General features: G+C 35.1%; 1 protein-coding gene across 1 annotated transcript; it reads left to right on the top strand.

Moving 5' to 3' along the window:
- The first annotated feature begins 1304 nt into the window (after window positions 1-1304).
- Window positions 1305-14893, top strand: LOC102228563 (NACHT, LRR and PYD domains-containing protein 12-like). Its single transcript, XM_014471566.2, has 12 exons — window positions 1305-1383; window positions 4975-5039; window positions 5322-5435; window positions 5912-6025; window positions 7066-7232; window positions 7332-9123; window positions 9220-9390; window positions 9801-9971; window positions 10075-10248; window positions 10995-11168; window positions 11291-11337; window positions 12682-14893. Exons 2-12 carry the CDS (start codon window positions 5032-5034, stop codon window positions 13245-13247), a joined length of 3498 nt encoding a protein of 1165 aa, XP_014327052.1. The 5' UTR covers window positions 1305-1383; window positions 4975-5031; the 3' UTR covers window positions 13248-14893.
- Window positions 14894-15284: the final 391 nt, after the last annotated feature.

The raw sequence follows: 15284 nt of genomic DNA, 5'->3' as shown, positions 1-15284 counted from the left end.
AGCATTGTGTTGAATATAACGAGGCCTTATTGGTAATGGTCGACCTCAACCAATATTATAGTTAACTTAGATGCTTTTGGGCAAATTGTTCACATTAATAACATTTGCCGAAACCCAGGATTGAACCAGGGACCTTCAGGGCTGTGGTTTACTGAATGAATGAAATTGGGTGTAAACGTTAAGAAAGGAATAGATAAATGTATGAAAGTTTTAAGCATAAGATGTTTAGCTCTAACTGTGTGGAGGTGATAGAAATTAATTTAAATCCATGCACACTGGCTTAATTATGTAAGTATTGGTCTAATGTGTGCATAGTTTATAATTTTCAGCAGAGTTAATTTAAATGTTATTCAATATCAAGTTTTAAGTATCTTTACTTTTGCTTTCAAGAAAGGTGGGGGGGCCAACTTCACTCAGATCATTTGAACAGCAGCAATACAGGTTGAAATGGGAGAAAGGTCTCTTAAATTTAGATCGGATGGTCTAATTTGCATGATCACAGAAATTATCATCCAACATAAGAGGCGCTTAAACATGGTTGGGAAAAGGATAAGAATAAATTATGCATTGTAAATTCTAAATTTAATAAAATTTATATAGACAAATTAAATATGTGTCAGACCGTTTCTTTACCTACAATACCACCTTGAATACTTTGTGATGCTAAAGTAGATTTGTCAATATTAGAAAAAAAGAACAAAGATAAATATTTTATTATGAATCAATATGTAGTAGAAGAAAAAATAAATCAATATTATAGCTGTGGAGAAGATGATACAATAGGAAACACAGGATTCAAAGAAACAAGTTAATTAAGAACCTTAGTAATATAAAAATTTACTTGGACATTGTTGATTTATTACAGAAAGATTCAGGAGGCAGATGATATCAGTCTATATTTGATTTTTTTAAGTAGTGTAAGTTGTATAGTAAGATCTAATTTTATTTCATTCATTTATTATATATATATATATATATATATATATATAACGTTATTAGCCTACCGCTATTAGTACTCATGAAGAAGAACAAGAAGCAGAAGTAAAAGAAGAGAAATAGAGGATGGAGAAATTAGATTTTTAAAAAACACATTTATTCGTATTTAAAAGTATATATGCATGTTTGTGCCTGTGTATACATATACATTCGTGTGTCTATGAGTGTGTATGTGTGTGAATTTGCTCACTCATACACATTATTGAGGTATTATTAAATTTCCTATGGATATCACTGATGACCGCACTCCAGTCCAGTAGGTGGCGGTAGATGCACCTTAAGTTGGTTGCCATCCGCCAATAAAACATAAAAGAAGAAGATGAAGGAGGAGAAAAAGAAAATTAGTTTCTCTTTTTTCTCTGGATTGTTTAAGCTTTCGTCGAGACAGTAAGTATCTTCATCCAATTGTATCCGTTTATAGAACTTTCTGCTGGATCTGACAACTTTAATCGGCTTATATGTTATTTAAGCTAAACTTATGAAGCATTCATTGTTGTCCTGGTATTTTTATATGAAAAAAGACATTGCACACCTAAAGAACTATTCGGCTACGTCGCACAAAACTGCATATATACCAAAATTACTGGTAGATTCAAATGTTTTATTATTATTATTATTATTATTTATTTCATTTTTTTAATATTGTGCATAACATCAGTGATGTTACATTTAACCTAGTGAAAGGTTTACGTAAATATCCGTGTTCTGACGACACAACACTGCTTTACATAAACACGGATGAAAGGAAGAGTGTTTTAGGGTCGATCTCTCCAAAATGTGGAGACATAAAAACAGACATGTTGCCTTTGTAATTTTGGTTTGGTTGTTTTAGCATGTCTTCCATTCCCCCAGGTGAACCTCAGCTCGTTTACTTGAAATTCGAATCGGCCAATAACATGGCCAAAACTCAGTATCATGGCTTCTAGACGACGGCTACATTCTGAAGTTTTAGCTAAAAATTAGTAATGGAAAGAAATGGGAAAGCATTAAAAAATTACAAGGAAGTTTGACTGGTGGGCTGAAATGTTTGCATGGATGACAATGGACAGAATCCATAAAAGGGGAGTATTCAACCCAAACAATGATGTAACCAGCATGACTGGAAGCTGCATCCCCACCCCCCTAATGACATGTCCTGAAATTTAACTGCACTTGTGGGTCATCCTTGCACTTGCTGAAATCTGAATAGATTAATGCAGAGTAAATGTGAGACTGTAACTATAGATATTAACCAATAATCAATAACATAGTATTTTATCTGTTCATTATCAATAATTACAGTAAGGTTTATTTATTTGTTTATCCTGTCTACCTCTCTTCTCAAAAGTTAATTTGCTATCAGGTCAATAGTCAACAGATTTTACATGCATTTTACTGGATACTTGGTCAATTCCTAGGCAGACCTAACATGAATTCACAACTCAACTCTTTTAGGGAGAAAATAAGAGTGACCTTTAAATTGGGTTTGAATTTTTCAATTCAGTAGCTCAAAGACTGAAATTAGATCAGAAACTACAAATCTATTTAGTTCATGGGGATGATTTTCTTTTGTGGTGAAAGTAAATGGGACATAAAAAGACTTGGTTGATGTTCAAAAGCTTTAAATCAAACAAGAAATACTATAACTCTCTGGCTGCTAAAGCTTTCTCTAATGTGGCTCATATTTCCACGTCAGGAAGTTTAAGCAGTCACAGAGTGACAGCTGCTTAAAGATAACGACTGAGAAACAGGTTTTAAAAGAGCAGAAACCTAGCATGAGCCCATTCTGAAAATAAATCCTTTTATGGTTACAGATCTGTCTGGAATTTGAAACGACAGAGAGTTTTCAGTTACAAACATCAGACCAGTTTTTCTCAGTTTATCTCTAACCAATCACAGAAAATCCTTAATCAGGTTCATTATGGCTGATGACTAATTTTAACTCTGGAATATGTTTTTCTTTATTCATTCTCATTTATGTTACATTACAGTGTAACATAAATGCCATGACTTTTACTCACCAGCCATAAAAATGGTGATACAATGCCACATGAAGTTTCATTTGTGACTTGTTTTTAGTGAAAAAAGGGAAGTAAGTAGTTTTCTTCGATTACAGAAGAAGCAAAGACGGTCCTGCATTTCCCAACATGTTCCCTAAATCAATTTGTAAACTAAAGGTAGGAGAAAAGTTTGGTTAGAGATTAGGGCTGTAATGATTCCTCGAATGATTTGAGTACCTCTATTACTAAAATATTCTTCTACAACAGCCCTGTTTGATATTTAAAAGACTTTAAAAATGGTTCCACTCTTTCTGTGTCAGATATTCTAAAATCTGAATCTCAACAAACAGATTTTGGATTGCACGAAATAATCAATAATCTGGGACGTTTTTGCTCCTGGTGTGTTTTTTTGGGGGGGACGGGGACTGTGGATAGACTTGACTTGCAATTGGAAAGTTGTTGGCTTTACTCCTGCTTCCTGAAACCACCTGTTGATGTGAGCCTGGTTTAGTCTACTTAAAACAAACTGACTCATTTTTCTTTTAGTTGTGGGATGTGGGAACAAAAACAAAACAATTAACAAAAGATGGATGCCTTTTTTGTAAAGAAAATCCAATTGGTGTTCATTTCGGATAGGTTTTCCTGAAAACCCAGAAAAATGCAAATAAAAGGATCACATTTTTCATTTTTTCAATTAGCTTGGAACACAGCATCTTCTTCCTATCTTATACTTGGTACTCCTGACCCAAACACATCCAACCAATACATTTTCGCATAATTTGTTTTGCAAGGTTCTGGTTTACTTAGAATTTCAGTGTTAGAAGAAACCCAACCTCAAGAAAAGGTTATAAGATTATAAACTCAACAAGTGATTCAGACCAAAGTTAACAAACCATAGATGATTAAACTCTTTTGATATTTGATACTCTCTGACTTATTTTTGATCTGAAACATTGACAGATTCTGCCTTTTTCTGGGAGAATTTTACAAAATTTTGAAAGAACCTCTCAACCTTAAGAACTAAAATAAAACTTTAAATAAAACATATCCCACCAACAAAATTATTTGTTGGTATCTATACTTGCATGATGGGGTGGAAATTTAAAAAGCTAAAGCTTCACACGTCAGTGAAGTCCCCAATAACAGAAAAAGCTGATTCAGACCTTTGATGTGAAACTATATCATTTGACCAGTTCTGGAGTAGGAGGAGAGGAAGTAGTCACAAACAGATTCAGTTTCCGACTTAAGGTTACTACATTGTCAATAAGACGATATAAAATGTTAGGTAATGAATTGTGGATGACATCATAGTGGCTTTGTATAATCAAACATTGGAAACCACCAGCCAACCCCCATGTAGAAGCAATAAGAGGCTAGGTCTACTATTTTTCAAATGAGAAAGAAAAGGGTGCATTAGACCCTCTCCCTTCACCTTGGACCAGTTGTGGTCTTTAAAACAGCCTTATATGCTGTCTTAAAGTGATTGTTATTCCACTTTCACATATATGTTTTCTTCTATGCCTGAATCACATTTTTCTCTGTCCCACACTACAACTCGGTCATATGACTTCACATCATGAGATTATGTGTTTGGGTGTTTAAGGTCAAAGATATTTGCTATTTTTATCCATTACAAATCAAGTGTTTGTATACTTGGATGAACAGTGACATGTTCTGTAATTTATATAGTTCAGTGTTAATAGATTAAATCCTGATGTCTAAACTAATCTTCATAGACTTGTTTAAAAATGTTCATGTAACATAGCTAAGGCTTCTGCTGAAATACTGATTGGTAATTGGAGATAATCAGCTTAGGGTTGTAATGACTTGGTATAAATGAACACTTAGAGCTATCTAGTTTTGAACAAATCACAACATCTTTTATTAAAGACCAGTTGCATCTTTCTGTCAGAGCAGATGTTGCCTTTATAAACTGCTGCTTCATCATTCATACAATCATCATCATTATTCACTCTATACTATGTGTGATGTGTTACAGGTCAGAGAGTGCTGAACCTGGACAGTGTTTCAATGAATCGTCTTGATTCCTAACAAGATGATAGTGTGAGACTTTTTACAATTTTTTTATGGTTGATGACCAAAATTATGATTATGCTTACTGATATCTTGATTCTTTGTTAATTTAACCATACCTGTTTCATTTAACTAGCTGTAATAAGTAAGCCTGCTTCTTGTTTTTTTTAATTACAGTCTAGTTGTGTCTGAATGACTGTTCACGTATTTAAAAAGAAGACCAAATAATAATTTGCTAGAGGCGTGAATATAGGAAGCTCTACAGAATAATTACTTTTTGCACTGAAGTTGTGTAATTTTACTTTGATTCAGGAGACTGCTGCACAGAGGAGACTTTCCTAGCCCTATCTGTGTGTCCTGCAGGAGTGATACATCAAAGGACCTTCACTTTGACTTTAAAGCAGAGTCCTTTTCTGCTGAAGAGATGTAAGATGACAAAAACAGAACTTCAAGAAAATTTGTTTAAAAATAGACTGAATTGATATTATTCAAGTGAAAATGTTTGTAGCTCAAATATATGTCAAAGAGATATGACAGTTGAAGAGATTGGACGGATGGATGGGCCGACGGATGAATGGAACCAGACTTCTCATTTGGCCGTTTTGAAAACTAGCAGCTTAGCTGCTTTCACAGTCTAAGCAAAAACAATAAACCCTCAGTTTCTTCAATAGTTGTGATTGTTGGAAAAGTGTTTTGAGACAATCTGCAGAATAACAACTAGTAAAACTGTCTTTTCACTCTACCATATTTATTAGATATATATATATATATATATATATATATATATATATATATATATATATATATATATATATATATATATATATATATATATATATATATATACACACTGTATATATATATATATGGTATATAATTTTTAATTTGCTTCCTTATTTCAGAATCCAGCTACGGAGCCCAGACTCACCCGATCCTAGCTGTGCATCATGCAGGAGTGATGAATCAAAGGATGTTGTCATCTTCTTTAAAATACATTCATCATCTCCTAAACTAATGTAAGCTGTTATTGAAACAACACAGATTTGTTGAGGCATTTTGAGAATGTGCTTAATTGTTGTTAGCAGTGTTGTAGCGCTTATTTTACTGCAATTATAAATGTCGAACCTCAAATGTATTAATATATACAGATTAAAATACTTTAGTGTTAGACACGTAAAAGCTCTATAAATTAAATGTTGATGGGAAATCATTTAATTTCCCATCATCATGGGTCTTTAAGTGTATAAATATTTAAGGATGAGTATTTAAAAGCCCATTAGTTGCTTAGCATTTTTACTTGTTTTGTACACGATTATCTCATGTGATGCATTTTGGATGCAGTAATACCCAAGTAGAATCAAGCTTGTGATATAATGTTGTGACCCAAACATTTATTTTCAATATCAGTTATTATGAGTAAATAGATCAATTTGAAACAACCCAACATCTCAAAAAATGTTTTCCGTGCTACATCATGATAATTTTTTAAGCAAAAGTAAAGTAACATTTGCCAACTGGTATGTTTTAGAAATGCACTAATAGTTGGCATCTTGTGTTTGCTGACCAGCAGTTTTGACCTCCCAACTCTGATTCTGACCTATTACATTTTTTCTAAGGATGATAACACAAGCCATTAAAAGTATGCAGCAGGTTCTTTGAGAGAGATGGTATATTTTTTATTTCAACATGAAATGAAGAAATTTCAGGATTTCTTCCCCTTTTATAGATCAAAGCATGAGTCACAAATTTGTATATAAGGATATATAAATGTAAAATAAGGGATGCATTTATACAGCAAAAATAGTCTTTGATGCATTTAATGAATAGAAAAAAAAATGTTTTGGTGTTTTACCAAAACACCAATCACACTTATTGATGTATTAATCAATCAGTGTGATCTCTAACTGATTAATATTACTCTACTATTCACAATAACTACAACTTTTGATATTATTAATTCCTTCAAGTTTGATTTTTAATTTAAAAAAATCTACAGATTCAGCACTACACGTGTCTTATAAAAGAGAGTAAACTTGCTCTTTCTTTTTCTCCATAGACATGAACAGAAAAGCTCACAGAAATGTTTCTGCCTACAATATAAAGAAGATTTTGTAAATCTGTGTGAGGATGGGAAAGTGTTGGTAGAGGGAGCATTACCAGATATCATAAAGCAAGACCTTGACAAAGTTCACCTGAAGCAGCTAATTGATCATATTCTCAAAAGTAAGAAAATCTTCCCTGAGATAGAATTTTTTTTACATGTAAATTAAGTGTGTGAAATGTACTTTTTATAATTCCCTAATTGATTTTGTGTTTATTCAGACGCTGATGCTGCAGTTTGCCAACGTAAACTTAAATCTGCTTTGACAAAAAAGTTTCAGTGTGTGTCTGAAGGGATTGATAAAGCAGGAAACCCAACCCCTCTGAATAATATCTACACAGACCTCTACATCACAGAGAGTGGAACCAAAAAGGTGAATGAAGAACATGAGTTTAGACACATCGAAACAGTTTCCAGAAAGCAAAACGGAGAAGAAGCGACGATCGGACTGGAACAGCTCTTCAGAGGTTCACCTGGACAAAATAACCCAGTCAGAACAGTGATAACAAGGGGAGTGGCTGGCATTGGGAAAACTGTCCTAACACAGAAGTTCACGCTGGACTGGGCTGAAAACAAAACCAACCAGGACATCCAGTTCATATTCCCCTTCACATTCAGGGAGCTGAATGCTCTGAAAGGGAAAGAGTTCAGCTTGATGGAACTTGTTCATCATTTCTTTCCTGAAACCAAGGAAATCTGCGAGTTTATTGAGTTCCAGGTCATATTCATCTTTGATGGTCTGGATGAGTGTCGACTTCCTCTGGACTTCAAAAACAATGACATTCTGACTGACATTACCAAGCCTGTCTCAGTGGATGCACTTCTGACAAACCTCATCAGAGGGAAATTGCTTCCCACTGCTCGTCTGTGGATAACCACACGGCCTGCAGCAGCCAGTCGGATCCCTCCTGACTATGTTGACATGGTGACAGAAGTCAGTGGGTTTGATGACCCACAGAAGGAGGAGTACTTCAGAAAAAGATTCAGAGATGAGGAACTGGCCAGCAAGATTATCTCCCATATCAAGACATCAAAAACCCTCCACAACATGTGCCACATCCCACTCTTCTGCTGGATCGCTGCTACAGTTGTGGAGAACGTCTTTAAGACAAGTCAGACCAAAGAGCTGCCAAAGACAATGACTGAGATGTACATCCATTACCTGTTGGTCCAAACCAAAGTTAAGATGGTGAAATATGATGGGAACAATGAGACGGATGAACACTGGAGTTCAAAGAGGAAGGAGATGATGAAGTCTCTGGGAAAACTAGCTTTTGAGCAGTTGCAGAAAGGAAACTTGATCTTTTATGAATCAGATTTGAGAGAATGTGAAATCAGTCTCCAAGGTGCTTCAGAGTACTCTGGAATGTTCACAGAGATTTTTAAAGTAGAGAGAGTGCTGTCTGATGTCAAACTGTTCAGTTTTGTACATTTGAGTATTCAGGAGTTTCTTGCTGCTCTTCATGTCCATTTGACCTTCACAGAGTCTGGTGTCAATCGTCTGAAAGAAAACACTCTGCCAACATTGTCCGCATTGTTGAAGAAACCAACGATCCTCAGTTTTTACCACAGTGCTGTGAACAAGACCTTACAGAGTCCAAATGGGCACCTAGATTTGTTCCTTCGCTTTCTGTTGGGACTTTCACTGGAGACAAATCAGAAACTCCTGCATGGTCTGTTGAAACAAACGGAAAGAAGCTCTCAGATCAATCAGAAAACTGCCCAATACATTAAAGAGAAGATCAGTGAGAATCTGTCTACAGAGAAAAGCATAAATCTGTTCCACTGTCTGAATGAACTGAATGATGGTTCTCTTATGCAAGAGATCCAGCAGTTCTTATCTGCAGGAACACTACGCACTGATAAGTTGTCTCCTGCTCAGTGGTCGGCCCTGGTCTGCTTCTTATTATCTTCAGAAGAAAATCTTGATGTATTCAACTTTACCAGATTTTCTGTCTCTGAAAACATTCTTCTCAGGCTGCTACCATTGATCAAAGTCTCAAAGAAAGCTGTGTAAGTACACATTTTATTTCAATATCATTTGCTTTGTTAGTAAAAGCTTAGCAAAAAATTAACCCTCAGTTCATTTTTTTACATGTTCTTTTTCAGACTGACTTTCTGTGTCCTTTCACAAAGTAGTCTTGAAGCTTTGTCCTCAGTTCTCAGCACCACGTCTTCTTTGAGGGAGCTGGATCTTAGTAACAACAACTTACAAGATTCAGGAATGAAACAGATTGTTGAGGGATTGGGGAGCCCAAACTGTGCACTCAGAACTCTTAGGTGAGATATTCAGAACCAAACATCTCAAGATGCTAACAGTACTCTTTCACCTGTCTAATATACTGAGTATTACAATTTCTACCTGTTTTGTTTAATTTTAAAGTATTAGATTATTTTTTTGGAATTAGTTCAGACAGTACTTTGTTTTGTGCCTGTAGAGATTATATTGTTGTCTACAAATGAAAGAATTTCTATTGCAAAAAATAATTTATGAATATATTATGAAAATATGTTGTGAATAATAATTAAAATTGTATTTTGAAATTAATCTTTGAATTATATAGAAACACCTCTAGTTTTGGAGCATGTTTTTGGTTTATGTTTTTTGTGACATCAGTGGTGTAAACTGTTGCATTCAAGTTTTTATTTGCTTAACAGAAGTTCAACCTTTGTTTTTCATTTTTCTCCAGAATGAGTGGTTGTTCCATCTCAGAGAGAAGTATTGACATCTTACATTCACATCTGAGCAGCTTATCTAGACTGAGAGAGCTTGACATGAGCAACAACATCCTGCAAGGTTCAGCAGTGAATAAGTTGTCTGAGGGACTGAGACGTTCATTTTGTCAACTGGAAATTCTCAGGTCAGCATGGAGTAAAGCAATACTTGAAATTTAGCCATTACATTTTTTGGAGATTTCGAACATAATATTTTGTCTGTTCTTTTGCACTTCTTTTTCCCCATAGGCTGAATCTTTGTTGCCTCTCAGAAACTAGTTGTGAAGCTTTGTCTGCAGTTCTCAGCTCTGAGTCTGCTAGCCTTAAAGAGCTGGACCTTAGTAACAACAACCTGCAGGATTCAGGAGTGAAGCTTCTATCGACTGGACTGGAGAGTTCATACTGTAGGCTAGAAACGCTAAGGTAATCCCTGACTAATGAGCTCATTGGATGATTGTTGAACTCAGTCCAGTAAAATTCCGACTCAAAGCAAAAACGACTGTGTTCTTAGTGAAATCAGTCAGGTATTTCATCAGAAAAATAAACCTTAAATAATGCTACACTAGTAAATTTCAAGTTCTGGTGAGAACCCAATAACGTTTTTACCACTTCTGATGCGTTTATTTTTTGGCATTCTGAAGCCTTTTTGCTTTGTGTTATTCTTACTGTATTAGTTTGATTTTAATATGTTACTGTGCTTTTTGAACGTGGTCAAACTACCAATTTTTTTTCTTGAACTTGACACAGAAAAACATACTTCTTTTATCTTTTATTGTCTTTTATTGGGCTGCCATTTGATGCAAAGAAAAAGGATTTGGGAAAAAATAATTATTTTTAGCAAATAGATTTTTGCTGATTATTTGCAATTTTTTTAGCTAATAATTTTCTAGAAAGTGTGATGTACATTTGTATTTAGCCCCTTTTACTCTCACGTCCTGAAATACACCCTTCCTACCTTCAGAAAGCATGTAGGTACTAAAATAGATAGAACTTGGAAAGATATCTAATATAATCCTCATTTTTCTGAAAATAAAGTTTTGTCTTTTCCCAACATCTATAAAAGGAAAAAATGCCATCACTTTTGTTGACCAAAGTCTTCAGTTTGCAAGAATGACATAATTACTAAAGTCCTGCCTTGTGCTCAACTACCTTGTTCTGTGTGTGTGTAGACTGTCTGGCTGTATGGTCACAGGAGAAGGATTTGCGTCTCTGGCATCAGCTTTGAATTCCAACTCTTCCCATCTGAGAGAACTCGATCTGACCTTTAACCATTCAGATGATGCTGGAGTAAAGCTTCTATCTGCTAATTTGAAGGATCCACAGTCCAAGCTTGAAGTTCTCAGGTATGGAAAGGCCCAATTCAATCACAGACAAATTCACTGTGTTGAGACGAAGAAAATATGTTACTGTCATTGTGTGACGTAAAGAAGAATTAACATTTTTCTTCCCTGCTAAATTTCTTCAGAATACATCCAGCTGGAGTCAAGTGGTTAACACCAGGACTGAGGAAATGTAAGTACAGTTTTGTTTTTGACCTTATCACTAGTTCACAAAAAAGCAAGCTCCAGGCTATTTTACCAATTACTAATTTTCAGGTATGAGATCAGAAACTGTGACGTAAATTAACAAATGGGAACAAAAGCCAGATTCTGCCTATAGCAAACTCCAACAACCACATATCCACAAAAACATTTTGATGTTTAGGCTGTGGGTTCACACTGATCCAGTGTTTTGGGAGACCAAAAGCAATCATTTTTGAAGCCAAGTTCCAGAGTGGAAGAATTTCAAAATGCCAGTTTCATGTTTCAGTGTTGTGATGATTTGAGAGTCCTAAGTTTGGCATGTTTATTCTTCTCTACATATGGTGAATAGGTAAGTTCATTATAGCTCCAGTTGCACCTGAAAGGGGGTTGTGACAGATATAAAGGTAGCTCAAACACAGTGTTTCAGGACTCTGACTGTTCTGTCTCTTTCTGAGGCTGGCTAACGTTTTTGGATTGCTCTTTTTTATTTCTGGGTCATTCAATCTTGTCACCAATTCAGGCTAAATGTTTTTTTTCTATTATTGACTTAATCATAATTTCTTTTCACAATGAACAGTTTTTTGACATAAGTAGATTTGAGCAAGATAAGCTTTGTTTGTGGAGCGTCCAATTTGTTACTAACTATGAACCATGTAGGTAACATCGTGTACATGTGAGCCACATCTTTTTTGAAGTCATGAAGTAGCTCCATCTCTCTTTGTGACTGGTGTGTGCCACACTCACACAAACAGTGTTGCAGCGCCACCTATTGGCCTGGCATGCCTGCTACAATGTCTTTGGTGGCGTGACATACTCTAGTTTGAACACACATTATTTTTTGTTTTTAAAAATTTACCATATTCGTCTCTGTGTGGACGATGTCATAGATTATGTTTGGTTTGTTATGGAGGAAATGTGATACAGAATAGCTTACGGGTGAACAGCTAAAAAAATGAAACGTGACAAAACGAAGGGGAAAACTTCTCCATCAACATGCTGCAATGTAATAAACAGTCCATCTGTTGTGGTGCATATTTATACATGTCTTTCTGAAGAATGTGTTTTATCAAGAACACCTCCTCTGTGACTTGGTTTGCTGAAACTTTTCGCTAAAACCAGAAGTTTATCTGGAGCTACTCTTTATTGGCTACATTACCTAAAAACTGCAAGAGTAGTTTTTTAATATGTGGTTAGAAGGATAGATGTGTTTATTGAAATGTCCAGGTGGGATAAAGGAGAGAGGGGATACAGGTTAATGTGTTGCATTATAACTATTATTACTGTGAATCACAGGATTTACTCACAAGGCATTACTTTCTGTTTTGCTCTTCAGATTACTGTAAACTCACAGTCGACACAAACTCGATGAACCGAAATGTGAAACTGTCAGACAACAACACAAAGGCATCATATGTGGAGGAGGCTCAGCCGTATCCTGATCATCCAGACAGGTTTGAGAAGAACCATCAGGTGATGTGTTCAAATGGCCTGACAGGTCGCTGTTACTGGGAGGTCGAGCTAATGGGAGGGGTTCACACTTCAGTGAGTTGCAAAGGAATTATCAGGAGAGGAGAGGGAAATGATGGTTGGTTTGGTGGAAATGACCAATCCTGGACTTTGTTCTTTGATGGCAACTCTTACTCTGTTTGGCACAATAAAAAAGGAATATCCATCCCTTACACCACAGTGGTCACACCCACTTCATCTCACAGGGTAGCAGTGTATTTGGACTGGCCGGCAGGAACGCTGTCCTTCTACAGAGTCTCCTCGGACACATTGATCCACATCCACACTTTCCACACCACATTCACTGAAGCTCTTTATCCAGGATTTGGATTGTGGTCTTGGGTCAATGCTCCAAAAGGTTCATCAGTGCAGCTGATCTCTTTATTTGAGTGATCAGGTCTTTTAACACAACGAGACGGAGAGGTACCAAGCTAGCACTTATCAGCTTAACCAGCTTCTTTGATATATTGACGTTACAATTTACTTGCAATATGATGTAACTCTTATTTTGTTACAACGTAAACTGTCTTGTCAAAGTTATTTATTCATGTATTTATTCATTTATGTATTTTAAATTAAATGCTTTTTAACAGCATGTAATAGTAAAACTCAATGAGCCAGTAAATGATGGTTAAGAAGCTTATCCAGAAATATTCTTTGACATTGTTATAAATAGTCTTTGTATTTTATATATAAATTGTCTTTTAATCTTGAGTACAAAAGGTTGTTTATTAGGTTAAAATAATATCCATAAATGGTTTTGAATGATGCTGAAAGAATTTGAATGTGACTCAAAGGAATTAATTCTGCTTAAATATTTCTAACCAGCACTTTTAGTACTTGATTGAATCCGTTTATATCAAAGAGATGAATCAAAGGAGAAAGAACTCATTATTTACATGGAGACACATTGTTATTGAGGTCGGAAAAATAATTGTACTTGTTTTATTATAACTGAGCTGTACTGTAGTGTGTTTCTGTACATTCAGATTTGCCTTTAAAAACTTTGATTTGACTGTCATTTAAGTGTTGCTGAATTTAAGGACTGTATTTTGTTGCATTATATTATACATTGAGTATGTTGCACTTTCATGCTTGGGAGAAAGGGTATCCCCGCTTATTTTCTGATGTAGCGGAAGGGCAATGCAATTTTTAAACTGAGCATATTTAACATGAATAACAGTAACCTGTTACAGTACCAGGGGAAACATTACACATTACATGAGGGATTTTGCATGTGTGGAGAAGTACCAAAGTAGGTTTAAGAAAAAATTGTCATGATTTTATAAAACATGTACTTTGGACAAAGACGACTATGGATAACTAATGATACAAATGGTTATCAATGTTCTTCTCAGGATTTCAGGGATTTGGTGTCTACCTTTCATTGAACTGAGGTGGTAGCAGGTTAAAAAAATGCATGCAGTTCTGTAGGACTGGGAAGCAAATCTTTTTGCTAATTAGAAACTATTAAGAAAATGCACAATACCAGGAACCAGCAGAAACACAGAAATTATCTTACCTGTCTAATTACTAATTAACATCAACAGCTACATATTTCTGAGTTTTTAATATAGACACTGCATTGAGCTTAAATACGCATGCTGCAAATATTTCTATTTTACTGCCATCAATTTTTTTTTTGAAAAGATTCATCTTTACCAAAATTGGCAATATCACTTTAAATGATTACCACAAATAAAATTTTTCAAAAAATAAATAATCTTTTTTTTTAACGAGATAACATGATTGTACAGCAGTATCTTTTCTCCTGGTAATAAACTCTTGTTCATTTTCCAGTTTAATTTCCTTTTGTATATAGTCAATAGTTTTGCGCACCATTTTTCTTCCTAAATGTGTATGCTCCCAAGTTTTATTCACTCAGGTCACACGCTCATTTTACTTGCTGATTGTTTTAAGTGTGTTCATGCCTCTCAGGAACTTGTCTTTAATTTTTTATTTAGATTTTTGTTCTCTTTGAGTTATTGCACATGTATTTCAGTTGTTTCTGAAAGTTATTAAAAGTTTATTTTTACCTATCTACATTTATCTGAATTATTTTTTGACTCTGCTTTTTCTTTCCAAGACAAGCTGACATTTCTAGTTTAAACTGGTATATTGATACAACCTTCTCAAAATGAATTGTTGGAGTTTAACCCCATTCCTTTTGACCAAACCTACTTTAATTTCCTTAGGAGTGAGGTCAGAGCTTGTGGTTGCAATATTGGACCACAATTTTGGAATCTTGATTTTGATTTATTTAAGCCACTTTGGAGCTAATTTGGGAAGTGCATAAGGTTGTTGTCCATTGGGAAGACACAATTGTGTCCAAGCTTTAGCCTCCAACCTGATGTCTTAATCGGTTGTTTTCGTCTTTCCACACATCTATTTGGCTGTGAAGTTCAGTTAATACGATGTTTTCAGTTTTAC

This window comes from Xiphophorus maculatus, chromosome 23, assembly GCF_002775205.1.
Source record: "Xiphophorus maculatus strain JP 163 A chromosome 23, X_maculatus-5.0-male, whole genome shotgun sequence".
NCBI lineage: Eukaryota > Metazoa > Chordata > Actinopteri > Cyprinodontiformes > Poeciliidae > Xiphophorus > Xiphophorus maculatus.
The sequence above is the reverse complement of the archived record's forward strand: the minus strand, read 5'-3'. Positions and strand labels throughout refer to the sequence as shown.

Bases quoted from the DNA above. Each gene is read 5' to 3' on its own strand.
- LOC102228563 (XM_014471566.2), top strand. The intron at 9,124-9,219 runs GTAAGTACACAT...GTTCTTTTTCAG, and splicing joins AAAGTCTCAAAGAAAGCTGT to ACTGACTTTCTGTGTCCTTT. The intron at 11,338-12,681 runs GTAAGTACAGTT...TTTGCTCTTCAG, and splicing joins AACACCAGGACTGAGGAAAT to ATTACTGTAAACTCACAGTC.